Source organism: Myodes glareolus, chromosome 5 (assembly GCF_982192425.1).
Source record: "Myodes glareolus chromosome 5, mMyoGla1.1, whole genome shotgun sequence".
NCBI lineage: Eukaryota > Metazoa > Chordata > Mammalia > Rodentia > Cricetidae > Myodes > Myodes glareolus.
In genome coordinates this window covers 92,754,833-92,781,351 of record NC_142030.1, presented here as the reverse complement: position 1 = coordinate 92,781,351, position 26,519 = coordinate 92,754,833, and the positions used below count along the sequence as shown (strand labels likewise).

General features: G+C 39.6%; 1 protein-coding gene across 6 annotated transcripts in view; it reads right to left on the bottom strand.

The window, feature by feature from the left end:
• Srgap2 (SLIT-ROBO Rho GTPase activating protein 2) overlaps positions 1 to 26,519 on the bottom strand; it is a 224,151-nt gene that overhangs the window by 24,534 nt on the left and 173,098 nt on the right. For all 6 annotated transcript variants that reach the window (XM_048430684.3, XM_048430682.3, XM_048430685.3 and 3 more), the window contains 6 exons: positions 18,682 to 18,766; positions 16,101 to 16,128; positions 14,378 to 14,402; positions 8,666 to 8,726; positions 1,980 to 2,057; positions 1,103 to 1,237 (listed from right to left, as the gene is read on the bottom strand). In XM_048430684.3, the coding sequence (XP_048286641.1) occupies positions 1,103 to 1,237; positions 1,980 to 2,057; positions 8,666 to 8,726; positions 14,378 to 14,402; positions 16,101 to 16,128; positions 18,682 to 18,766 (412 nt within the window). The remainder of the gene's footprint in view (positions 1 to 1,102; positions 1,238 to 1,979; positions 2,058 to 8,665; positions 8,727 to 14,377; positions 14,403 to 16,100; positions 16,129 to 18,681; positions 18,767 to 26,519) is intronic.

Genomic DNA, 26,519 nt, shown 5'->3' with positions numbered 1-26,519 from the left:
CTACATAACTCTTTTCCATTACTCAAAAAATGTGCAACAAACAAAGAGAACTAGTATCCCAGATACACAGGCTTTTCTCAGAACAACCGAGAGAGGAACAAGTAAGTATTCAGACCAAATACAAGGTCAAATGAAAACACAGGAGGCATGAAAACCTTGTTCGACCTGGGAAAAAACCTCTTCTGCATTTATTCTTTTCACTTTCTGTGGCCATCATTCAGATGGGTCTATGTAGAGCTATCTTTATGTCAACTTGACACTAGCTAGGGTCATTTGGGAAGAGGGGACCTTAATTAAGAAAATGCCCCTACCAGATTAGCCTGTGGGTAAGCTTCTGGTATGTTTTCTTGATTAAAGTGGGAGTGCCCAGTTCACTGCGGGTGCTGGTGGTCTCAGGTGCTATAAGAAAGCAAGTTGAGCAAACCACGGGGATCAAGCCAGTAAGTAGCATTTCTTCATGGCTGCAGCAATAGAATCCCTAAACAGAATAATCTACTTCCGGAATAACTTGATATTAATTTAAATTTCCATGGAATCAATTGATAGGATGTTTCAGTATTATGAACTGAACTAAAGTCTAGGAATAGTTTTTCAAGACTTAGAAGAGAACTCTAAAGAATAGTGATCTTTCTCTGGAAAAAAAATTAAATGGCACTTTTAAGTGCACAGAGGGGCTTTTGTTTTCAGACACATGTGAACACATGTAGCAGGTTAAGCCAAGACACATACATAGCAACAATTAGGGAGCAGGGTCACTGTTTATGTTTCTCTGCTCCTATTAGTAGCACAGATATTGTATATAAGCTTTAAGATGGAGGAATTTAAAAACATTTTACTAAAAACAATAAAACCAGAGATGTGAAGGAATTAATGTCCGAGATTAATTAGAAAGGAAAAAGTTAGGAATCTTGACTTGGATTCTATATTATTACTGTTAAATCATCTTTTCTTTCCCCCTTTCAGGGATAAAACAGTGGAGATGAAGAGACAAAACTCTCAGGCAGAAATAAAGAAAGAAAAACTTTACTGAATAGCTTATGAGGAAGCAAACTGATGGAAATTTCCAAATATCTCGCTGCCATTCGTGGGGTATAATACTTACTGACACAGGCAATCAAGTCATGGAAGATGTCCTTGGGAAAGAGCGGTTGTTCCAGCCCCCGGAAGTAAAGCTTGAGGACACCAGCTATGGAATCCATGTCATGGTCATTCTGGTCCCCAGCCAGAGGGTCCTCTCCTGAAGATAGGTTACCCCCACCCCAAAATGAAAGAAAGCGAGTTAGGCAAATGACAAAGCATTCTCATCTCATTATCTCTCTGCCCTGCATGACAACCATGATGTGGCATACTGTTCAGGTTAATCAACACTCCCTGTGGGCTGGAAGGTGGAAACCAAGAAGTACTTCTCTGATAAGAATCATGAAACTGGGAGGAGACTGAGCCTCCAGTGGAGGGAAAACAAGGCCAGAAGGCCAGCTTCTCTGACTACCATATCAGAGGACACCTACTGACAGAACAGTCATCCCAGAATCCCAATGGAAATTTTCATATCAAATGTAATTAAATTTAATGATAACACCAACCTTAAATTGAAACTATATATATCCATTACAGTGACAGAAATTGCCAAAGCTTGCCCATTACCTTAATAGACCACAAGATGATAAATGGGATACAATGAACAGGCACATTAGCCTTGATATTAACTGCCACCAAGGGTTCTGGAGAGGCTATTAACTGTCTGGATATATAGTAACTACTTGGGTTTTGGCAGATCATCACAGGAATGAAGCAGGATGGGCGGGGCTAAGAAAGAAGGAAGCTGGGACATGCCTCAGCATCTCTCTGTGTACCTACTGAAAGTACAGAGAAAACAGGCAATCTCTTAGGTTTATAAGCACAGGGAACTCTAAGGGAAAGGTGGAGCCAGTTCCCCAGGGCTGAGACATTTACCTTACAGCTCTTTATTCCCACCTCACCTCTCTCAAAGGCATTTTTGATGTCATTCACTTCCACTTGTGATCCAGACACCCGGAAAATTCCCTCATGTTGTAGGCCTAGAAACACACAAAATAGAGTGGTCAAAGTGAAAAAAGGGCAAGTTCATAGTCATAAGGCCAAGATTAGTAGAATACCCATCTCCATTGGTACAATGCATTTAAGTATTTTGTCTTTTCTGATTTAGGACAAAGGAGAAAAACAGGGCAGTGATGTTGGAAGTCTTTGGGAGGATTATGAGGCATTAACATAAGAAAAGCATCTGACCAAAGACTTAAGGGAAAAGATGTTCACATCCTCTTCTGATTCCAAGGGAGATTCCCAGGTTGTTGTTTTTTCTTCTTACCTGTAGACTGGGAGTCACTGGGTAGTGCTTTCTTATTGTTTGTGGTTAGGAATGGAAGTGGGTCTTGGCAGGTAAGGTATTAGTTACCATTAGAGAGGTTGCCAGAGAAAGACTGAGACTGTTCTTTAGCATTTTAACACTATCCCATTATTCTAGGGGAAAATGCTTTCTGAACTGATGAAAAACAGAAGATATAAAAACAAAAATGAACAATCAACAAACAACATTGTCAGTCCATGTCCTAGGCACTGATCACTGACTGCTTGCCACCCTTTTCTAAAGAAAACATGTAAAGACTGTATTATGAAGTGAATAAAAACCTCTCTTCTCATGGTTGTGCTGGATTAGACAGTCATGAAAAATAATCCTTATATAATTACTGCCACTGCCATTACATATAAAGTATTTGATCCTCACATAACCTTCCAAGGTCAGGGCTAGCAGTAATCCCATCTTTAGATGAGGGGACTGGTGAAGACATAGCAAGAACCAGGAACAGAGGTCAATGACAGTTTTTTGTTGCTGTTTTTTTTTTCTTTTTGTGAAGATTTATTTATTTATTATATATACAGTGTTTTTTGCCTGCCCGCCTGTCAGAGGGCACCATAATCTCATTATATGATGGTTATAAAGCCACCCGTGTGGTTGCTGGGATTTGAACTCAGGACCTCTGGAAGATGAGCAAGAGCTCTTAACCTCTGAGCCATCTCCCTTAAAGGCAGTCTTGTGGCTGCAATAACAGGCAGTTTTCGGTGTCAGACACGAGGCCTATTGGTCTGCAAGAGCAGAGGATGGGAGAGAGCCATCCTGGCCTGTTTGTACTTAGACACAGCTTACAGAGAACACCACACATGCAACTGTAACATCACCAGTGACTGGCACACTGAGGGGCTTAGCTAATATTCCTAGCTGTATTTTCAGTCTTTCTCCAAGCCTAGATATCCTTTGTCAACATTTTTCTGTGATCCTCCAAATGTCTTGATATAAACCTCAGACTGATTCTAGAAACACAAACAAAATAGAATAATGTTGCATTTTTCTAGATGCTTCAGAACATTCTATTAGTTAGATTTCTGAAACCACATAGGCCAAGACTGAAGTTATAGAAATCTGACTGAAAGTCAGTGAAGAGAATGTGACTCCCCAGCTTGTAATAAGATGTAAGCTGTTTGTCCCTCTAAGGTAATCCCTAAAATATTCCTCACAGTATGGCAAGCTACAGTAAAATCCCATCAGTACCAGTTCGATGGTACCATTAGTTACCAAATGGGGCATGAGAGTCAGAAATTGCTGTTTAAAAACAGAATGTATCATACATAGCAAAGCTCTGACAGAAACAGAAACACACCCAAGGATTTATCAGAAACACAGGGTAAAAGGAAATGTCATCTCAAACCAAGCTACTTGGTGTGTTTTAGCTGCAGAAGTACTACACAGCTCCTTGAGGGGGTAACCTTAGTGTTTCTGAGTAGGTTTGATGGTTAAGAAATATAGCCTTGTCTATGGGACCAAGGAAGAACAAATGAGAGATGAGCTTTCCTAGAGAATGGATACCGTAGATAATAACCACTTATTATTGTGTGTGCATGTGTGTATGTGCAGGTAAGTGTGCTGTGGTACATGTGTGGAGGTCCATGTTCTGAGGATTATCTCACATACCAGCTTGCAAGGCAAGCACTTTTATCCACTGAGCTATCTCACTGGCTGACCAGACAGAATCTTTAGAGTACCTGGTGTGATAATCCTGAGAGGAGAAACAATATATTTTACAGAAAGAAGAAAACAGTTGGTTTTCTTTGCTATAATGTATAACCAAAATAAGATATCCATAATCTTTATTCTTTGTTTCTTCTTAGCACACACTAACATAAGCACATAAAAATCCCTTGGATTTGTGTAAACTATTTGGAAATGACACAAAGCCTGCTGGACTTAGCTCTTGCTAAGAGTTGTTCTCCTAGGTAACTCTTGAACTGACTGTTGCAACAACTACCTCACATTCCTTTCTTGAAAATGGTAGATTAAAAAAAAAATCCCTTCATGGTTAATTTTAGTGGTTCCCATAGCACGATTAATAAAAACCCAGAGACAGATATTGGGGTCCAATCTGAAGGTCAGAAAGGCGAAACAGTCAGCTACTGGCTCTTACCGAAACGGCGATCCTGACTCCAGGAATCCTCAGAATGAGACTGACAGAGTTATCTCCTTCCACTTATATTCCTCTCTAACGCTGGGATTAACGGCATGCACCACTACCATCCAGTTTTTATGCCAAACTAGTGTGGCTACGGGGATTAATGGTGTTTGTCACCACTGGTTGGTCTGTAAGGCTGACCAGTGCAAGTGTTTTACTCTCTGAACTTCAGGGAAGCTTTATTTACTAAAATACAAATGAAATATCACTACAGGTTCCTCATATTTCTCCTCTTGAATATCCTCATGAATCACCTTGATCCACCACTATGAAAACTGCTAGTTTCCTCATCTAAATAATGGGATCTATTATAATACTTATCTTCCAGAAGATATGATAATCGAGTGTAAAAATTCCTAGCATTTAGTGTGCCATAGACTCTTTCGAGGCTAACAAAGGTTATAAATCCACTAAATGTACATATACAAAATATTTTAGCATAGCTTCTAGGGAATCCATGAATTCCTTGAATCTTTTCCTTGGGCAAACAGCCAATTCAGCTAGACAAATATTTTGACTAGCTATTTTGTGTTGAATTAAAAATTTTAAAAAAATCAACCATGGCCAGAAGTGGTGGCTCAGACCTACAATTCTAGCACTCTGGAGGCTAAGGCTGGAGGATTATTGCAAATAGTCAGCCTGGTTCTTCTAGTAAGTTCCAGTCATGGCTACACAGTGAGATCATGTCTTAATATCATCTAACCCCAACAATCCCAAGTCAACAATGTATTGTTAACTGACACTTCTGTGATAAAAAGTATTTTATACACACACACACACACACATACACCCTTTTGTCTTTGAGTGTGTGTAGCCTTGCAGGTACTTGTTAGTGGGGGGGTATACACCTATGTATGCATGTGTGTGTGGAGGTCAACATCAGATCTCTTCCTCTATTGTTCTCTACCTTTGCTACTTTAGAAAAAAGGTCTCTTGCTGAACTTTAAGCTCTTTGCTTTTGCTTGGCTGGCAGAGCAATGAGGCTCAGTGATCTGCCACATACAACTCTGCTTCCCACATACAATTAGCACTGGGGTTACAGGCATGTGCTGCCATGCCCAACTTTTTATATGGGTTCTGGAGATCTGAACTCAGGTTCCTGAACTTGCACAGTAGGTACTTTACCAACCAAACTGTAAGTTTAAAGTTTATAAATCAAAATATTGTTTTCTAAAGTCATTTATTAGCGATTCATTCTCCTCATCTGTAATGCAGCTAGGTGAACTTGTTACTGTTTACATTCTATTTGGGCTTTTACTCACATCTATCTATCTATCTATCTATCTATCTATCTATCTATCTATCTATCTATCTATCTATCTATCTATCATATATGGGAACCCTAACATTAAAGTCAAAACTACACAAGAGAATATATTCATTCTTTATTTTCCATTGCTCTGCTTTTTGCATCTATTGTCTACTTATAATAACCAACCAGCAAAACACAAGCTTCTAGACTCACTGTTCCTGTATTTTTCTGTAGAAATGAGAAGACACATATAGTCAATATATTTGTAAATCTTCAGTCTTATGTAAAAGCACAGTATACTCTCTTCTGCATTTTGTTTTTTGACTTAACAATATAGCCAAGAAATCTCTCTGTATCAGCCTATAGAACCCTTGCTCACCATCTTCCCAGTGATATACTACTCCACTGTATGGACATACTGTAAGTTTTTCAATCACTCTTCTACATATGGGCACTCAGGGTGGTTTTAATATTTGCAATTATAAATAATGCTGTAGAAAATAGTCTTATGCACAGGTTTGTTTTAATTTTTTTAAACACTGTTTGAGGCCCACCTTCACAGTAATATCTAGAAAAATTACCAGATTGAGTGGTAAGTGCATATACTGTTTTACTAAATATTGTCAAAATTGCTTTCAAGTTGAGTTGCCCTAGTCTTCATCCCCACACAGATGGTCTCTATTTTTGTCTCTTCATGAACTGTGTCTGTGCAGGTGTAGAGATAGGTATGTTCAAGCCATAATAATGTAAATTTTCATGTCTCAGCTAACACCATGGTTAATACCCTACTAGTCTAGGGTATTAAGACATCTGTGGCTTACTGTAGAAGCTTCCTCCTTCCTTCTTCTGGTTTTAATCCCCAGGCAGCACCCAGGGACCCTTCAAATACATAATTCTTGTTCTCCAACAGCTTCCCATCTCACTCAGAATAAGACCCAATACCTACTGTAGCCAACAAGTTCATAGGAGCCCTGGCCTGTGTGTTTATCTCCTGTCAGCCTCCCTTCACTCCTGCTTCAGCCTGTATGCTTTTCCTTACATATGTCAATAGTTTCTGCACTTTGGTTCTCTCTCCACAAAATGCTCTTCCTCAGAGGGACACATCTCTTTCCCTCTTCTTCACAACTCTACTCAAATGTGAAGAGGCTTTCTGTGATCTGCAACAACAGTGCTGCTCTCCGTTCTCCACCCTGTACCTTGCTTTGTTTTTCTTTGTGACATACATCAACACCAGAAATATTGAAAGTCAATTTGTGTATTGACAGGTCATCTGTTTGTTCTTCAGAGGAACAAAAGGTCCAGGAAGAACCTTTTTACTGGTCTATATAAGCAATCAATATAGACTTTGTATTGAATGAACAAGTGAATGCATGGATGAATGAATCCACAAATTCTTCTCATTGTTCTTTAAAAAACAATAATTATTCTTCTACTGAACTCAGCTTGGATTCATCTTTGCCAGCTCCTTGGTACTAATTACTGCTATCTGGTAAATTTCTTATTCTGTTACTGTCGATTACTACTACTTTATTTCTTTGCATTAAGTTACTATCTGCTTATTTTCTTCCAAATGCATCATAAAACCACTTAGAGACAAGAATAGTGTATGAATTCTTTTTTTTTTTCTTGGCAATACATGGTGCTAAGCTTAGTCAGGGGCTTATTTGCTGATTGTTCAATAGTGATGAATAGTGCTCTTAGTTCAAGTGAACTGAGATAACATTAAAAATTTATAGTTGATGGAAAGCAGGACAAGCTATAAGAATGCTAAAATAATTACTGATTCAATAATAAATCTAAGAAATAAATTTCTTAGCTTTGCCCAAACAGAAGGGCAAGTACAATTTGACAGATACTGAGAAGGAGTCACACAAAAGATGGACATAACTTTAGGACATTTATCAACTAAGCTTGTGGGGACACTGTATCCATTGAGACCAAATTAAGACAAAAATCCAAATATATGCAGTCAGTGCAACATTAGAGGATGGAATTGTTTCAAACCATTCTGGTACAGCCAATGGGACAAAATGGTTGGGCTACGCTGTAGGAGACACACACACCAAGGCTATAACTACTGGCTTCACTAGCACTACCACAGGGCCCAGCTGCACTTCTTTACAAAGTAGCTTGGTTTTAAAATTCTGGAGGTTGAGCATGGTGAGTGGTCAAACATGTCTATTTTCAACATGTAGATATGGCCTTTCTGAAGGAGAAAATATTACATGAATAAGTAAGATTTTATTCCTTTTCTAAGAATGTGAGGATGGGAAAGCAATCTCTATTGCTCTCTCTGGTATATATGCACATATACGTATATGTGTGCCTATGTGTAGCTAACAGAGGCCAGAGAATAGTGTTGGCTGTGTTCTAGTATAATACTCTCTGCCTTAGTCCTTTGAGGCCGTGTCTCTCCCCTGAACCTGAATCTTCAGAATTTTTTAGGTTGGGGTGGCAGCCAGCAAGCCCCAGAGATCTTCCTGCCTTTGCCCTCCATAGCACTAGAGTAAAGTTGTGCATAAGATCTGCTGTTTGCCAGGCGGTAATGGTACACACCTTTAATCCCAGCACTCAGGAAGCAGAGGCAGGCGGATCTCTGTGAGTTGGAGACCAGCCTGGTCTACAAGAGCTAGTTCCAGGACAGGCCCCAAAGCTACAGAGAAACAACCCTGTCTCGAAAAAACAAACAAAAAAAATCCTGATGTCCTTGTTGTGTAAGTTCTGGAGTCTAAACTAAGGTCCTCATGGTTGTGCAGCAAGTGCTCTTAACCACTGACCATCTCTCCAGCTCAACTACCTCTATTTTTGTTCTATAAAGAGTTCTTTGACGTTCTGACTTTTTCACAAAAATGAGCAAAGCTGTGTTCTTGCTTACCATGTCTGCTAATAAACCGAATGCAGCTTTCTACCACCAGAGGAATTGCCTGGCTGGAATCCTGAAAAACAAAAGAAAGTATGGACATTAGAAACAAGGATAGAAGAAGTGAGTCTGGTCTCAAAATGGAGATAAAATTGCTACCTGGTCATGCCCAGCCTGACTGTATTGATGCTATGGTGGTGCCTATGTATATGGTGGTAGAAATGGTGGCAGAAGGTTTTAAAAATGACAGAAAGGGGCTATGGCTTTTAAAAGAGAGGTGGCGGTGGAGGGGATGGGAGAGGGAGAGATAGAAGACAAAGAGACAGACACAGGCAAAATATCCCTGCACATAAAAAAAATAAAGCTTAAAAATCTAAAAGAAAGATTGTTCAAGTTGGCACAATAACGGTAAGAAAGAAAAGAAAAAGCAACTCTTGTAAATAGCAAGAAGGACATGCAAACATGTAGAGCAGGTTTCCCAGATGTCCATTTTTGTTTTGTCTTTTTGCTATATAATTTCGATTGTACCAATTGATTTATATGGGTTTCCAAGTTGCTGTCTACAAACTGAGGAAGGGACTGGTAGAAGGGCTAGTTACATATACTACTGGTACATGAATGAATATATACATACATACATATATACTCTAAGTTTTATTTATTTTATACTACATATATGTATTTGCCTGCATGCATATTTGTGTGCCACTTGTACAACTGATGCCAAGGAGGCCAGAAGAATGCACTGGATCTCCTGGGACTGGAGTTACAGGTGGTTGTGAGTCACCATGTGAGTGCTGGAAGTTGAACCTGGGTTCTCTGCAAGAGCAGCCAGTGCTCATAACCACTGAACCATCTCTCCAGCCCCAGGTACATGAATATTAATGTCTACACTTATAGAGGTGTTGGACCACATATAGTCTTTTAGATGGATTGTTTCTATGGTGTATTATTATTATTATTACTGTTGTTTATTTTCATTTGATAGTATTGAAATGAGTCTTGGTGAGGTTAAATGTCTGCTTGTATCATATAACTAGTAAATAGAAAAGCTGGGACTTAATTCTCTGTTACCAAAAACTCTGCTGTCACACATACTGTATCCTGTGAGAGTAGCAAACATTGCATACCAATTATTACTAAAAATCAATAATGAAGCTACATGAGTAATAATTCAGATGTGTGAAAGAAAAACACCAAATATGGCTCTACACCCTAGTTTCAGATGTTCAGCAAAGACTAAACTTTACAGTGGGGTGGACCCATTGTATCTTCTGCCCATTTCACAGGTTGAACTGCACCCATCTGGCTCTGGACTTTCAACTGTAGCCATGAAGTTTGGCTACTATAAGGGAAGCAGCTGTGTCTCCTGAAGGAGTCAGGCTGAGAGAAGAGATGGCTTGGCCTGTGCAGGTTCCAAGCTTGCCAGTGATCAGGATGCTGCTGAAGTGGAGCTGGAGCCAGAAAGGTCTCAGTGTCACAAAAACTCATTTTATTATTATTACTTTGACAGGGTCTCACTAAGTATCCCTGGTTAGCCTGGAATTCACTAGGTATGTCAGACTGGCCTTGAACTCACACAGAAACCTGCCTGCCTCTGCCTCCATGGGATTAATGGAGTGTGATATCACACCTAGCTCCAAATGCTCATCTTTGTGACACTCCTACCCTGAAAGCTGACTGCTTCCTCTAGCTGTTCAGGTACAGTGGCAGGGGCTGACATTTTGTAAGACCATGGACTTCTCCCAGTTAGCCCAAAGAAACTTAGAGGAAGAATCTTGGTCCTTTCTTCTGTATTCTAATGAAAACTAGGCTCAACTATTACAACGGGAAAAGTCTCCATTCATAGGAAATCGTGTATCAGGAGAGATAATGAAGGTAGCAGAAATGGATTTGCAGAATTTTCTGGTCCCAGATTTATCTGAAGTTAAAGAAGAAAGACAGTGACTGGGAAACTTACAAGTCCCGGCATTAATAAACTATGTGAATACAAAGTTCTGTCTGTATGTGCAGGAAATGTTCTACCAACAGTAGGATGGCAGGAAACAAGGCACCAAAGCTGCATGCTCAAGGTCCCCAATAGTCCACCAGAAGAAACAACTTGAAGGAATAATCTGTGGCAGACAAGGGTAGGCCAGAGATGCCTGCCTGTACTACTATAGAAAGCTAAAATGGAGTGTAAGGCAGAGTCTAATAAGGAACAACAGCACAGAGGCTTCAGTTTCAGATGTTCTAATTGTCCTCGCTGCTTCCTGTAATGTTTCTAAGATACAAGTGACTCGTTTCCTCAGTTGTGCTATGCGTTCCCATGACACCCACAAAACCTAGATGCCATCACTAACTGCATACAGCTTCCCCAGCACTTTCTGTATTTTCCCATTTATTGTTTTTCCTCTTCCCCTTCTTTTCTCAATGTTAGAATGAATCAATGTCAGTTCATTACTTTGCTCATAATGTTTTTTTTCTTTTATCATATAAACTTAGGTTGAGAAGGATTTTTTTTTTATTATGTATACAATACTCTGTTGTGTATGACTGCAGGCCAGAAGAGGGCACCAGGCCTCATTACAGATGGTTGTGAACCACCATGTGGTTGCTGGGAATTGAACTCAGGACTCAGGACCAGGCAATGCTCTTAACTGCTGAGCCATCTCTCCAGCCCCCTGGAAAGGGTTTTTAAGGACAATCAGGGCAAATTTCCATTCAATCAGTTGGAGGGAATTGACAGTTGGCATAATTTAGAAAAGAGAGTAGAGCAGCAGTAAGTAATTTACAGGAGAAAACTATCAGGATGATAACTATACAATATCCACACTGTTTGTTATCATTTCTTTTAGTATGAAATTAGGTTTTTTTTGTCTTAAAACTTACTTTTAAGTGGTATATAAAATTGGTTAATGGGATACTATGTGGAATTTTGATACATGTAGAAACTATATGATGTTTGAGGCAGGTTAAGCATATCTATCTCCATCAACATTTATCACTTACGGTAAGAGTTTAAAATTTTGGGACTGGAGAGATGGCTCAGTAGTTAAGAGCACTTGTTGCTCTTGCTGAGGGCCCAGGTTCAGTTTTCAGTACTCACATGGTAACTAACAACCATTGTGGACTCCAGTTCCAAAGGATCTGATGCTCTCTTCTGACCTCCATGGGCACATATAAGATGCACAGGCATACACATAGGCCAAACACCCATACACACAAAATAAAATAAAAACATCTTTCAGAAAAGAGACAAGCACAGAGCAGATCACACCTAAGGAAAGCACAAGGAAGTAAGGCCCGGAACAAGGTGATAGACGTGATTGGTAGGAGAAAATGAAGGACGTGAGTGGAACAAAGATGCCTGTAAGCAACACCTGATGGCAGGGGCGGGGGCAGGGTCCTCCTTTTTAGCAAATGCCAGGAGCTGCTTTAAACACAGCCTCTTAGGAAAATAAGTTTCCACATTATTCCTTATATTTAGCTGATTTGCAAGATACAAAGACTGATTTCTTGGTTATTTATAGAAGACTTTACTGTTCTGACAATCTAATAAAAAATTCTTGCTAGAGAGAAACTGGAAGAATAACCAACTCAAGGCCCTCACTGCACTGGGAATCCTGGACTCATGCAAACCTGGTACCAGGGGAACACACCTTGCCTGCAACTGCTTTAGTGCAGCAGTATGCAATGTAAACCAGATGGTGCCACTCCCCGCTGATGGTGACCCCAGCCCGGGGCAGATACTACGTGCCGAACTCCAGCACTCCTGCAGCTACAGCAGAAGATGTAAAGCTCCCACATGCATGCTCTAGGTCTCTGCAAGAGGTCTAGGGTTAGGTCAGAAGTGGAAAGAAATAAACTTCAAGTTTAAGACTATTCTTGGCAATAAAGGAAGAATGGTTGCTTAGTCTGTAAAATATATGCCTATTAATTTAAAAAGCAACAAATTATCTTTGAGAGGCATTTCACTCTTCTCAAGTTTTAACAGAAATCCAGGGATAAAGGAGAAGAAAGAATTATAGAAATAAGATGGTAGAAAGTTACAGTGAAATTTTTATCATTTTAAAAAAAAGTATATCCAGGCCTGATGGCAAGTAATCCCGGAATTGTGAGACAGAGGTAGGAGGAATACAAGTTCAAAGCCAGACTGGGAAGTATAGTAAGTAAAATGCTGTACCAAAAAAAAAGCAAAAACAAACAAACAAACAAACAAAAACAAAACAAAAACCACATACAACAAAAAAAAAGACGATTTTTTTTCATTAAAATGATATCCATAGTTAAAAGGAAGGCTAGGGGACATGGCTGAGTAGTTAAGAGGACCTGCTGCTCTAGCAGAAGATGACCCAGGTTTGGTTTTGGAATCCACACAGTGGCTTATAAACATCTGTAACTCCAGTTCCAGGGAATCTAACATCCTCCTCTGACTTTCCTACAGGCACTAGGCATGCACATGACACATATACATGCAGGCAAAACACTCATACACATGAAATAAAATAATAAATCTTCGAAGTATTGAGGAGACAAAGAAGCCTTTATCAAGTGACTTCTATAGCTGGACTGCCCACCAACCAGAGTAGTCAGATCCATGAAATGAGTGCTGGGGCTGCAAATAGTGCAGAAACCCTGTGCCTTCTGCATCTGATGACTGCCATATGTCCAGGGCCTCTTTGCATGACTACAATTGACATTTTTAAAAAAAGTTTTTACTTATATTTTTATGTGTGTGTTTGTCACATATGCACTCATACCCTAAAAGGCCAGAAGAGGATGTTGGATCCTCTGGGGCTAGAGTTACAGGCAGCTGTAAGTGGTCTGACATGGGTGACTTCAGCTATATTTAAGTCCTTTAGAAGAGCAGCAAGTACTCAACTACTGAGACATCTTTCCAGTCCTGCAAAAGACTTTTTAGAAGCCTGGGTTAGCTTTTTCTTGAGTAGACAGAATGATATTTCTGAGCACTGTCTTCCACCCGTTCTTGCTAACTTTCCCTCCTGCAAAGCTGGTGTGAGATGCTTAGGGAACGTGAAGTCGCTTCAGAACTCACTGCAGGCTATAACTAGTGAATGGAAGATTGCTACTGCAAAAACAAGCTTCAATTCATTTTCTTTTTACTTTAAAGTAATTACAATTGTATTGAGATTTCCCCTGATGTGGATTACTCAGGCCACTGCCAAGAGTCTTCCTAACATGGGTGAGAACTGGTTGCTCAGTGTTAGATTTTAATACAATGATGATACTAAAATAGGCCACATGCAAGCCTATCAAGTTGAGCACTTCTTTTGTAACATACCCCAAACTGTTTCACAGTACTTTATGAGGGAGTGTCAGGAATACAGCTAAGATTACAATAAACCAGAAGCAGTCAAAGCCTACAAACTTAAACAAGACTTTTAGACTGAGGATCAGCTACCCCAGTGCTGGTGCGTCAGTGTGTATGTGAGGAATTGCAAGGCCTCTGTAGGGACTCCTAGAAGGATGTCATGTGCTGTTATAGAACAATTTGTCCACGTTTAAACCAAACCTAACTAACAACAAAAATAAATCACAGAGCCTATGATAATTCCACGAAGTTAAATGAGTGTTTGCTACAATCTCAACCATACGGTAAGTAAAGACACAACCAAGCACAAGCATAATGTCACAGGAGGCATGCCATGGAATTCAGTCATGACTGTGGCAGGCATTCGGTTTTCATGAGCCAGGCTGAACAATCTGGCTCTGCTGGCTCTTTACCTGTTTCCTCACGGTTGAGCTACGCCTGTGGTTGACCCACCGAATCAGAAAGGACCAGTCCAGCAACAGGAGGGAAAAAGAAAACAGGGACAGAATGAGACAACCACTCCTAAATTCAGAGTAAAACTTTAAATCATGTAAAACAACTGTACAGCAGGTAATGAAACACCACATTATTGTGATCAGTCCCAGAAACAGCTAAGAGACTTGGCAAGCTATTTCCCAACCAAAGTCTAATAAACTTTATTCTTTCATAAAAGCACAGAGGTCCCTGATTTTAATGCCTACCACTGTTTAAAAATTAATATTTTTAATTAATTATCCTATAATTAATAGGAGGTAAATGGTTTAATCTGTAGTAAAACAGATTCATGTTAGACAATTTTAAGGTTTTTCTGTTTGAAAGGAAACAATAATAAACACCAAAGCATATATATTTTCTTTTGAGACTCTTTGGAAAAAGAAAATGACTGCTTACTTTATTTTATTTTTATTTAGATGGTAGGACATTCAGACTGAAATGAACTCTAGGGACCCTCTGTCAGTGCTTCTCAAGCCGTGTTTAGCTGTAGAAGCCTTTTTCTCATAGTGTATCAGATAGAGAAGCATACTACTCAAACAAGGAGGGCAGCACTGCCCTGTTTTGTGAAGGTAGGAGCCAGGCAGGGGTGCTAGGCCTTGCTCTGACTCTGCTGCCAGCCTGCCCTGAAGGCACCTTTCTGAAATCCTAGTGCTTCTCTAAACTAATACTGTTGACTTTAACAAGAGGAGACTGGTATTCTGAGAAGGGAGATAAATAGTCCAAGGTTACAAATGGGAAAATAATCCAGCAAAGGGCGTCAGTTTGGCCCTATCTAGGCTTTCCAAAAACGTGTTACTTCTGAAGAAGTTAAGACTATACTACCAGGAGGCAGATTATACAGACTTCCACTTATCTTAGTTCCCTCCAGTCCTCACAAATTCTATAGTAATAGGACCTGAGCTGTAATCTGCTATGACAGAATGATGAAGATCAAACTGAGTTATCACTAAATAATGAGTCTGTAACTATAAGTGGCCTCATGACTGTATGAGTTGTCAGTTTGATACAATGCAATCTGCTTCATTAAAACATGTTCTCCTTTAAATCAGCACATTTTTAGGCATCTGAGGGTGCTGGCTGAATGAATGTCTTGTTTTCTGCCAGCATCAATGACTATGAGGGAAAATATTTGGCTGAGGTGGAGAGGGAGGGAAGGTGGGGAAAGACTGGGAGGGTTGCATACTTGTATATCAGCAAAGATTTCTCCCAGTGCTATTTGGCAAGCCAATGCAATATAATATTTCATTATCCACCAACAGTCACTAATTAGGGCCTATCATCTTTTCTAGGTATTAAAAAAATCAAATCAAATGCTATCACCTAATCTTTCTGTGTTGAAGACTTTCTGTATCATGTGTTGAAGTCTCCCAGCTAAGAGGTTAACAAGGCAACAGAGTCTGATGTTTATTATCCTTGCAATAGAGTGGTTTTGGGAGTTTCTGGGAAGATTTTTATCAGGCGATAACTCTGGTGACATTATTTTGCTTAGACTTCCCTAAATGGTAGCAACTCCACAGCCATTCAAGAGGAGATAAAGTTAGTAAGGCAAAGAGAAGGAAGCAACTCTTGCCTCAGGCTACTCCTTTGCAAAGTCATCCCTTTGCCATAGGTCTTTCCTCATCCCCACCCAGAGCCACTTACCTGGCAAGGCTACAATCTGTCCGCTGACCTGTGGAAAGAGAAGGGGAAATGCTATTTGTTGAAGCAAAGGGGTCGGGTGGGTTGTGCACCTAGGAATTACCATACCCTTCATATCTTCCTAGGGAGCCAGTAGCAGAGAAGAAAAGGACTGCCCTAACTTCATTTTGGGCAGGAACTTTGCTTCTCCAGTTCCCATGCCAAAGTCATCAATATCTTTGAACCTTGTCAACTCTACTTTTCAAATGAGAAAACAGCATGGACGTATGGGAAAAACAAGTCAAATCATATTTTAGAGAAAAAAAATATTGTAAGCCTTTCCCATACATGAAATCTGGCTTCTCATGTATGTGCTAGGTATGTGAGTAGTGGTGGTGAGAGGTACTTTAGGGGACACAGGACATGGAACAAGTTTGTCAGTATATATGCAAACCACATATGCACACACTTAAGTCTGGGAAGAAAAGGGAATATAGAGAGAGGTGGGAGAGGGTACATAGGTTCTAGTTTTAGAATCATACTAAACTCTCCTGTTAACTTGCATTGACATAGTAAGGCAGAGATAAGATTCAGTACCCATGTGGCTAGCAAATGATGGCTTTTAGTCTAATGATAGGTGGTTAAGACTTTCATGGGCCATGGTTAGCTTTGAAAAATGAAATGGAAAATCTTTAAGTTGGTAAAAAAATGTTTTATAAAAATATTCATATATGCATGCATAAACCATGATGTAAAATGTTGCCTTCTTTGGGCCAATAGTTAATGAAGCTTGATCAGTCTTGATAAATCAGTGGGAAACCCTGGCAGGCAGTAAGCCAGAAAAGAAGAGATCAACTCCCATACTCCTTATTCATACTTCAGGAAAGGCAACTCTGAGAGACTGGGAAGGCAGAGTTTTTTTTTTTCTTGCATTTAAAGTGTTGCTAATTGTCAAGATAGCTTGGTTCATCTTTGGCAATCCCCAACAGCCTGTTACCAAAGCCTGAGTTTTCATCTGTAAAAATATTATTCTGAACCATTATTTTCAACATCTGTCCTACTTCCACTCTAGAATATTGACACACATCAACTATTCCTCTGTGGCAAGAATCAGAGACTCTTACATTATGGTGACAAACCCTTACAGAAGGCAGGAACAAAATAATTTGCACATAGGATGATTTATAGCTATTATTTTTCTCTATCTCTGGAACTTGTCATCTTTAAATTATGGTAATTTGCAGCCCCAATGGTCAACCTCCATCCCTCTAGAGTAGCATAATTTGATGCAGACATGTTTATAAACACGCACACATGTATGGCTCTAAAGCCCTTTTCCCTGTCTTCCAGGCTATGTTGAGATTGTCTTCAGAAAAAGAAATCATAGGTATAAGTTTCTTCAAATGGTTCTCTAGGCTGTTTTCCCTTTAACTCATCACACAGCAATCTGGTAAATCAAAAGTAAAGACTTTCTGTAAGCATATTTGGCCCTCATCCCTAGATTTGAACTGTTTGGGTGGAAAAGATCAGAAGGTACTAAAGGACTCTTTTCACATTAAAGCAAACATGTAAAAACAAAACAAAACAAAAAAAACAAGATCAAATGTACTGGAGAAAAAAAATTTGGGGGAATCGTCCAGGGTTGGTCAAGGACAAGGCAACAACAGTGGGTAGATGAGTCTGGTCTGAAGAGTAGGATTCTGATTTCTCAGCTAAAAAGCTAGTCTTATAAAATTTGCTATACTTCACAGTTTGTCTGATGAGTGCTCAAGAATTTATTTTAAAATGTTAGACTTGTGTCTGAGTGCAGGCACATCTGTCACCAATGAGACCACATACTCCCTGTGGCCTCATCTTTAAGAGAAGAGATTAGTGGGGTAGGGAGGAGGGCAGAACATTCAGGGCATCCCCAACCTGGGAATCCCATTAATCATACGATGCTGAAAGCTAGGCAGGAGACCTGGGCAAGGTGCCAAACAACCTCGGGGAAAGCTTCTTCTTCAACCTTGGCCTTCTGTTTGACGGCTGACTGGGGAGAGAAAGTCCAGAATGTCTGTCCAGTTCTCTGCCTCAATACTTTCCAGTGTCTGGTTAAGATTACTGCCAGAGAAAAATACAGCCCGTTCAGCACTATGGTCTTAATGCAGCCACACGAGAGAGATGGTTGCTATTTAAGTGAAAGGAAATGAATGTTCACCCTGGAAGCTGAAGAAGCAGCAAGTCTGCTCTGCCCTCTCCACCTGAGGACCTTCTTTTTCCAGGTCTAGGGAGTTCTCACAAGTATCTAGAGAGAAGATAACCCTGAGGCCCCTTTACCACAGGTGTGGCAGGAAGGTGAAGGATGGGTTTGAGTGGAAAGCAGGCACACTCCATCTAAAGAAACAGCTGATGAATATTATTAGCATTCCATTACACATTGACGTTTCCCCATCACTCAAGCAGCCATTTAGAAGAGTACTTTCACAATGAACAGGCTAGGAAAGGAAACACAGTCATATAGCCAGTGGGGTCTAGCTGGCTGAGGACTGGAGGCATGTGCTCAGCATCAGAGTACTGCTGGGTCTCTCTGCTCTACCAAGCTTCAGTAGAGCATGCTCACACTCACTTTCTCCCAGGGTTTTCTGCAGGAGGTCATGCTTGGCTTGTAACTTGGTGATCAGGTTCCTACCCTCCAAGTACTCCTTCATTTTCTGTAAGGCAAGAGGAGAAACAAGAGAACTTAGATTCTGGAAGAAACACAAGACGCAAATGTCAACTGGACAATTTGCCTTTGAGAAGGCATTTGATTCCTGACTCTCTGACTCACTTTCTAGTAAGTCCATTTAAATTCTTTAAAAAAAAAAACTTTCTCTCTCTGCTGATTTTCATGGTAGGTGCAAATCTGCACGGTATTTTCCTATGAATTTCATGTTAGCCAGTATAAGAAAACTGTTTTCTAAGTAAAGCCCTTCACCTGTTTCCTTTAGTTCCAGTAAAGAAAGAGAATGGCAGGCAGAGTGGACAACCTTCCTGAGCCTCAGCTTTGCTGGTGTGAAGACATGCATTTGCCATCTACCCCTTAGGCTGATAGTCTGCTGCTCCTCCAGGGGACATTTCATCACCCTAGGAGTAGTGCCAATGGTAAACCTCAACCACAGAGCACCCTTGTCTAAGCCAGACCCTAACAAGTCTGGTCTACTGAAAGTTGGGAGTTTCAGCGTGCTCGGCTGGAGTGGCTGCCACCTACTCTATGCATATACAAATTCCAAGCAGAAGACAAACTGTGCTGTCACACCTGCACTAGTAGGCGAAGTACGACTGCTATGTTGCAGTTGCAGTTTTGACAACTCATCAGCTCTTGTCTGGTTTGTGAGAGACAATGCTTGACTGGATAATTCACAAAATCTTCAAAACAATTGTATAAACTACTATTATCATTCCTCCTACTCTACTTGAGTAATGGGAAGAAGGCAGCAGATTTGAAGAGATTAATGAAATTGCTCAGGATCAAAAAACTGATGGAGTCATTCACTCTCTGCTGTGCAGCAGGTCCCCCCTCATCCCCACTGAAACATTCTATTTCCCAGGGAAGTTCCTTAAGAGAGGAAACAAACAACACAAAATAGTCCCAACAAGTTCCTGAGACTGAACAGATTTACTAGGCCCCTCTCTCCCAAGTATAAATAACTTGAAAGAAGAAAAGGACAGTCGGGCAGCCTGAAAAGAAGCAGAGGCCAGCCAAGCAGCCTGGAGTAGGCTCAGACTAAGCCACCTAGAAAGGATACTCTTCAACCTGTTGAGCTGCCTATACAGGCTATGTAGTGTGCCCTAGGTGCGCAGCTCTTAAGAGCTTTGGTGATGAAGATGTCTTTAAGTCATTTCTGCTCCTGTAAATAACACTGCACCCATACTCCTACAGGTAACTTGAATAAAACTCACTGGACTTTGACGGTATCTGTATTATGGTCTGTCATGGGCTCTCTATCTGGGATGAGTAGAAGTGTGTGTTGTCTTCCTAGGAAAGTTTTTTTTTTTTAAATATCACACAATAGTATCCATACACCAAGTCTGACAGAATGGTATGTGTTCTGAAGCATTATCATAAAATGTCACACATACTACATTACAGAGACAAAGAGAATCAGAACAAAATTTTATAGTAGTCATTATTTTTACATTAGGAGCAACCCAGAAGACATTAGACTAACTACAATAGCACATAGTCTGTCTCTCCCTTACAATAATCCTATCATATACGAGGACGATATTAGTAGTTCTTTATTAGAGATGAGAAGACAATTCTAGGAGAGGAGGGTACAACTGCAAGCTAGTAAACAGTAATGCTAGGTGAGAGCTGTTTTCCACTTTCCTCTACAACCATTCTTGAGACCCTGAGTCTGCCTTGGTCATTTCTGCTGCCCTGGCTCATATGATGGTGTTTAACTCAGAAGCAAATGGTCTCCCAGAGTATGATCTACACGTCACTAGAAAGACTTGGGTCTGTGCCAGTGAAGAAATGTTTTAATAATAATAATAATAATAATAACAATAATAATAATGTCTTTTACTGTGCACTAATTAAAAAAGAATTGTATTTTAAACCTTTGATATTTATGACTATCATTAGTTCATAAATGATAAAGAAAAATGAAAAGTTCTGAGTTTTTCTTACCCTATATTTTTCTACACAGTATGAACTTTTAACTAAGAGCTTGCCTTGTCATTCCCATTTAAAAAGCAGGAAAACTTGCTTTTCTGGGAGATGGTCTCTGAGTCTCTTGTGCTCGCCCACATGGCACTATGGATAACCTCTGGATCCCCATGGCACCATTCTCATACAGCCCTATCACAGAAGGTTTACTCTGTGTCTTTTTATCCAGAGACCATGTCATTGATTATCCCGACCATCTATGATGCTTAGTGCCACTCCTAGAAAATAGTAGGAACTTAATAAATATGAAGAATGAATAAATAAGTGAGCAATCTCATTCTCCTCTGAATAAACTGTCCCTTGCAATTACAAAACGAGTCCCTAAGGGTATCCCTACTCTAAATGAAACAAACCAGACAAATCCTCTGCTAAATCGTTTTTGCTGTCTTACTGAAGGCCCGTTCTCTGATCCTTTATGCCTTTCCATGAGAACATCTGCATGAAAATAGGCTCTCTTGTCACCCTCCTCTTCCCATCTGTTCCAGCTGTCAGCTCACTTACTGTCAGTGTTCCCCGGATGATATCCTAATCCCCACCCAATGCCTAATTGTGGGCTTGCAATCATACTTAGGACCCAGAGTGCAAAAGCCTCCACGAAATATCCATTGCTAATAGTACAACCCCGAAAGGCCTATCTTTGGAAAGCTATCCCAGGAGTCTCAAAGGTTTCTTAATGAAGAAAACTCAACAAGCTATAACCTCCAACACAAGACCAAAATGTTCACAATACAGCCAACATTCTGAAAGGGAATGAATAAAAAAATCTTTATCTCACTCATGTTTCTATTCTCAATTCCCAACCCTCCCCCACCCCAAGTTCATGTTTAAAACTCACTAGGTAACTTCAGCTGTCACTTGGTGAACCATTAAAACAAATAACAATCTGATAAGGATGTATGATGTTACCTTTTCAGGTTTCATTAAATACTAAAGGATCAAACTGTATCAAGATATACTCTATATACCTAAAACAAGGTGGGTTTTGCATGTAGGTGGGAAAGGAAAGGAATCCCAGAGTCTGTAGACATGCTATCTATCACTTCCTTATCTCACCTAGAAATCAGGACAGACATGCTGGGGATAAATAATCCTGCCATTATCAGTGGAGGCGAGGTAGAAGGATTCAGTTGTTGCTGAACAAACAGCTGAGACAGCTAAAGCCAAGGGAGGACTAAGTGGCTTTTTGGTACTTTTTGGCAGAATATCAAGATTATAACAATCAGACCACACACACACACACACACACACACACACACACACACACACACACACACGCTCATGCATACACACTCACTTGCTCTCTATAATATACCAGATCACAGCTCTAAGTCTAGTGGCTTGCCTAATGGACAAAAGACTGCCTTCTCTCCTATTGTCTTACCCAAATCTACCCCTAAGAGTTCAGATAGTTTGGCTTTCCTATTTTATCAGACAAGTTTTCCATCCTTCTTCATTTCACCTCCCATTTGAAAATGCCATACTTGGTGATGGAGAGTGCAGTTAAGGGCACTTACTGTACTTACAGAGGACAGTTTCTAGCATCTACATGGTGGTTCGCAACTAGCTATGTACAGTTCCAGGGTTCCAATGCCCTCTGGCCTTTTGAAGGCACTTCATGAAGGCAAAAACTTATATATATAATAAATATGAAAATTATTATAAAAAAGAATTCCATACTCCAATTCTCCATAAAAAGAAATATTTAGGAGAAACTCTAGCTTTCTAAGGCTTTGATGATGCTTGGTCAACCAGAGAGGACTCCTGCTCACAGCACAGAACTGGTAAAATAAAGATGATATAACTATAAAATGGAGTTTTATACAGCTATTGGAAAGGAAATTGTGTGAGATGTGGGACAAATCTTTTTAGACTAACGAGTAATGTTTGAAATGTTATCAAAGTAAAGTGGAAGACAGTGTAAGTGGTACACTTCTGTTCGTTACATTTACTTCATAACATCTCTCTTGCAGAGCTGAAGATGGAACTCAGTGTCATATATGCTAGGCAGGCACTCTTAACTACTAAGTCCCCATTTATTACAATTTCCAGTGTCATTTATTGTGTTAAGGGGCACTTACTGATACATCATCGATTGCCTATGCACACAAAATCTCTGGAAGGACAAAATAAACTAGTTTCACTCCATGGCAAGAAGGGAGGAAAAGTATGCACTGGGGTAAGGTAAGGCTCTACTTTCTCCCTAGTTTCCTTTGAAATAGTTGAGTCTTTTTATAATGCAACAAGAAAAAGATGCTGAGGAATGATGTACTATAGAAGATGAGTGACAAACACAAAGACAGGATGTCAGAAAAGACCTCCCTTCTTATAATAAGGGAGCAGGGCACACAAGGAAAGCCCGTGACGAGCAGCTGAACTGAGTTCTGGGTTCGGCCACTGATGAAGGCCTTGTTTAAGCTACCCATCCTCCTGCATTTGTTTGTCCATTTTTTTCAAAGCTTTCAAATGAAAAGGTTGGGTTAGATAATATTTAAAAACTGATTCAAGTTTAAAATTTTGGTTTTCCACAAACTTTGCTAGCAACTGACCTTTGTAAGGCCTAGTTCAATTTTCTAATCGATATCACATGGGCAAATCAATCTGATGACAGTTACAAGCAGTCAGAAAACTATCTCAAAAGTCCACATGGTCACTAGACACACTACCTAGGAGTCAAGTTGTAACGAGGGATATCTTTACAATTTTCCAAAAGCAGGGAACTTCCAAATGTGCTGCTCTGATTTTTCGCATGGTCTGACAAGCACAGACAGCCCCTAGGTTTTAATTTGGGATGTGAGTATCTACTTCACAACCACCACCAAAAATGCTGCTATCAGAAGATAAATTACCTGACATACTTCAGATCTGGTGACAAAAATAATGAATTCATGCAAATCTGCTACTAGATAAACAAAAACTAATTTCTAACAGTCAAAGCAATGTGCACAATAATTTGACAAGGAGTACCATGGTCACCAAAGTCAGGAAATGGGCTGCAGGACCCCATTGTATTGAGATAAAAGGGGAACAGTTAGGCAAGATTTTAGAGGTCATCAGTTTGAATAAAGTTATTTTTTAAAAAATTTATTTTAATTATGTATCTCTGTGTAGATATGTACATATGTGGGCATGTGAGTGCTGGTGTCCACAGAGGCCAGGGCGGATCTAGAGTTATGGGCAGTTGTGAGCACCTGGATGTGGTCCTCTCCAAGACCAGTATGAGTTCTTAGAAGTGCTGAGGCATCTCATCAGCCTTCTTGTTTGGGAGCAGATATCAGCTACTGAATGTATACATTAGAGATTCTAAGTTAAAAAGTAATTCTGGCTGGGCAGCGGTGGCGCACAGCTTTAATCCCAGCACTCAGGAGGCAGAGGCAGGCAGATCTCTGTGAGTTCAAGGCCAGCCTGGTCTACAAATTGAGTTCCAGGATAGTCAGTACTGTTATACACAGAAACCCTGTGTCAAAAAACAATATAAAACAAAAAACAAACAAAAAACAAATCAAAACAAAAAAGTAATTCTAAAGGACAGTCTTAAGTATGGATTTTCATGTCCAAAATTTCTTTCCTTCTTCTATTTTGTTGGGAGTGTATATGTATGCATGCATATAGGGGTCAGTGTTAATCACAGCATCTTCCTCAATTGCTCTCTACTTTATTTTCTGAGGCAAGGACTCGACTGGCTGGCTATAAGACCCAGGGATCCATCTTCCTGTTTCTGTTCCCCAGCTAAGAAATTAGCTGGTTTCTTTTACATGGGTTCAAACTTAGGTCTTCATGCTTGTGTGGCATGTACTTTACAGACTAAGCTGTCTCCCTAACTCCTAAGCTCCTAAATTTCTCTCCCCCCTCCGCCTCATTTTAGTTTTTCAAGACAGGGTTTCTTTGTGTAGACCTGGCTGTCCTGGACCTCGCTCTGTAGACCAGGCTGGCCTCAAACTCACAGAGATCTGCCTGCCTCTGCCTCCTGAGGGCTGGGATTAAAGCTGTGCACCACTACCAACTGGCATCCTCCAAATTTCTTGACTGGAGTTGAATGGGGAAATGGTCAAATACATTGTATGTATGGAAATACAAATGCAAATGCATGTATGGTATTCCCAAATAATTAATAAAAATTAAAATGAAAATTTTTTTAAATAACAAATTTAGTAATAATTTCTGGTCTCCTTCGCAATCCCGTTTGACCTACTCATGTTAAAAATCAAGCACAAAAGTTAGTTTGTGTGATGCTTCCCCTAGCACCATTCTCTGTTGTTGCTCACACATATTCATGCCTTTAAGAAACTGGTTAGAAATATATGAAGTCAAAATCAAAGTTCTCTCTGTATATGCCTAATCCTTCATTATCTTCTTTCTCTTATACTCTAAACATTCCAACTTGTAGCATAAAATCTAGGATATAGTAAATACATGGCAAATAACCAGTGAGTAATTTAAGAATGATTGATGAATGGATTAACAATGATGATGGTAAAATGAATAGCAGTTACTGAGCACCGTGAACTAGGCAATGCATCATTCCATCTCTCTGTATAGATTTGCATATGCTTAGAAAATATAATATGGGCCAGACACAGAGCTTAGTGGTGCAGCTCTTGCCTAGCAGATATGAAAGTTCCACCAAGAAACAAACAAAACCCCCAAAACAACTAGAATATATAACTGAATGACTTAAACTTACAATATAATAAATACGAAGGTGCCTCCTTTTGTAAATATAATTTTAAATACATGCTCATATGTATTTATTTTCTTATTTTTGCATTTAAATTTTATATAATGACCATGTTTTAAAATGTTTTTTGTACTAAAATGTGTTATATGTTTTCAGTTTTAAAAATAAGATCACTTAAGCTTTTTATGTAACAAAAAAATTTCAGTTGTTTTAGAACAATAGTCTTAAATAATACCCTTTCAAAAGTCTTCACTGGGATTTAAAACAACAAAAACACCAAAGATTTGCTGCTTAACTAATTGAACCAGACTTACAAAACCACCAATCAATTATATTAGTGCTCTTAAAGAAAAAAGAACAATGTTCAAAGAAAAATTAAACAAATTGTCCTAGCTGGAAGAAAAACTTAATTTGCTCCACGCTGAGTGGGCTTCACGACGGAAGACAAGTGAGGCCCTCTCATTTGGTCAGGGTGCATTTTCAATGACCATGCTTCATCTTACAACTGCAAAGTCATTTTTTCCTTTTTTGGACTTCAAAAGATAAGGAAATAAATTTTAATGCAAGCAATCGGTCCTACTTGGCAAGTTCCAGGTAACTTAATTATTAAGAAGCAGCATAGAAGACCAGCTAGCAACCTTTCAAAGAACTATTAACACACACCTATCTAAAAGGAGACTTGAGAACAATGAATAAAATATACTGTTTTAGAATTCTTGATAATTGCCAATATTACAAAAAGTTCTAATAATGAAAGTTATATGACTTTTAAATTAAGATACATATTGGCAAAGATATTTAAATATAGTTCTCAAAAACCAGTAAACTCAGCCCCTTGTTATGCTCTTCTGTGACTGTGAGGGCTACTTTCAAATAAAAGCCTACTATCTGGTTAAAGTTTACTTTCTTTTTCTTAGTAATTAATTTAGGAGCACCCTTTCTTTGAGGTCCCCGGTAGATATATACAACTTGTAAATGCATTAGCTTTAAGTGTAGAGATGGTGAGCAGGTATGCCCGATTTAAATCTGGTGTATTCAAAGCTTGCTTTTCAGACAGTTGACAAAAACTCCCTTTCCA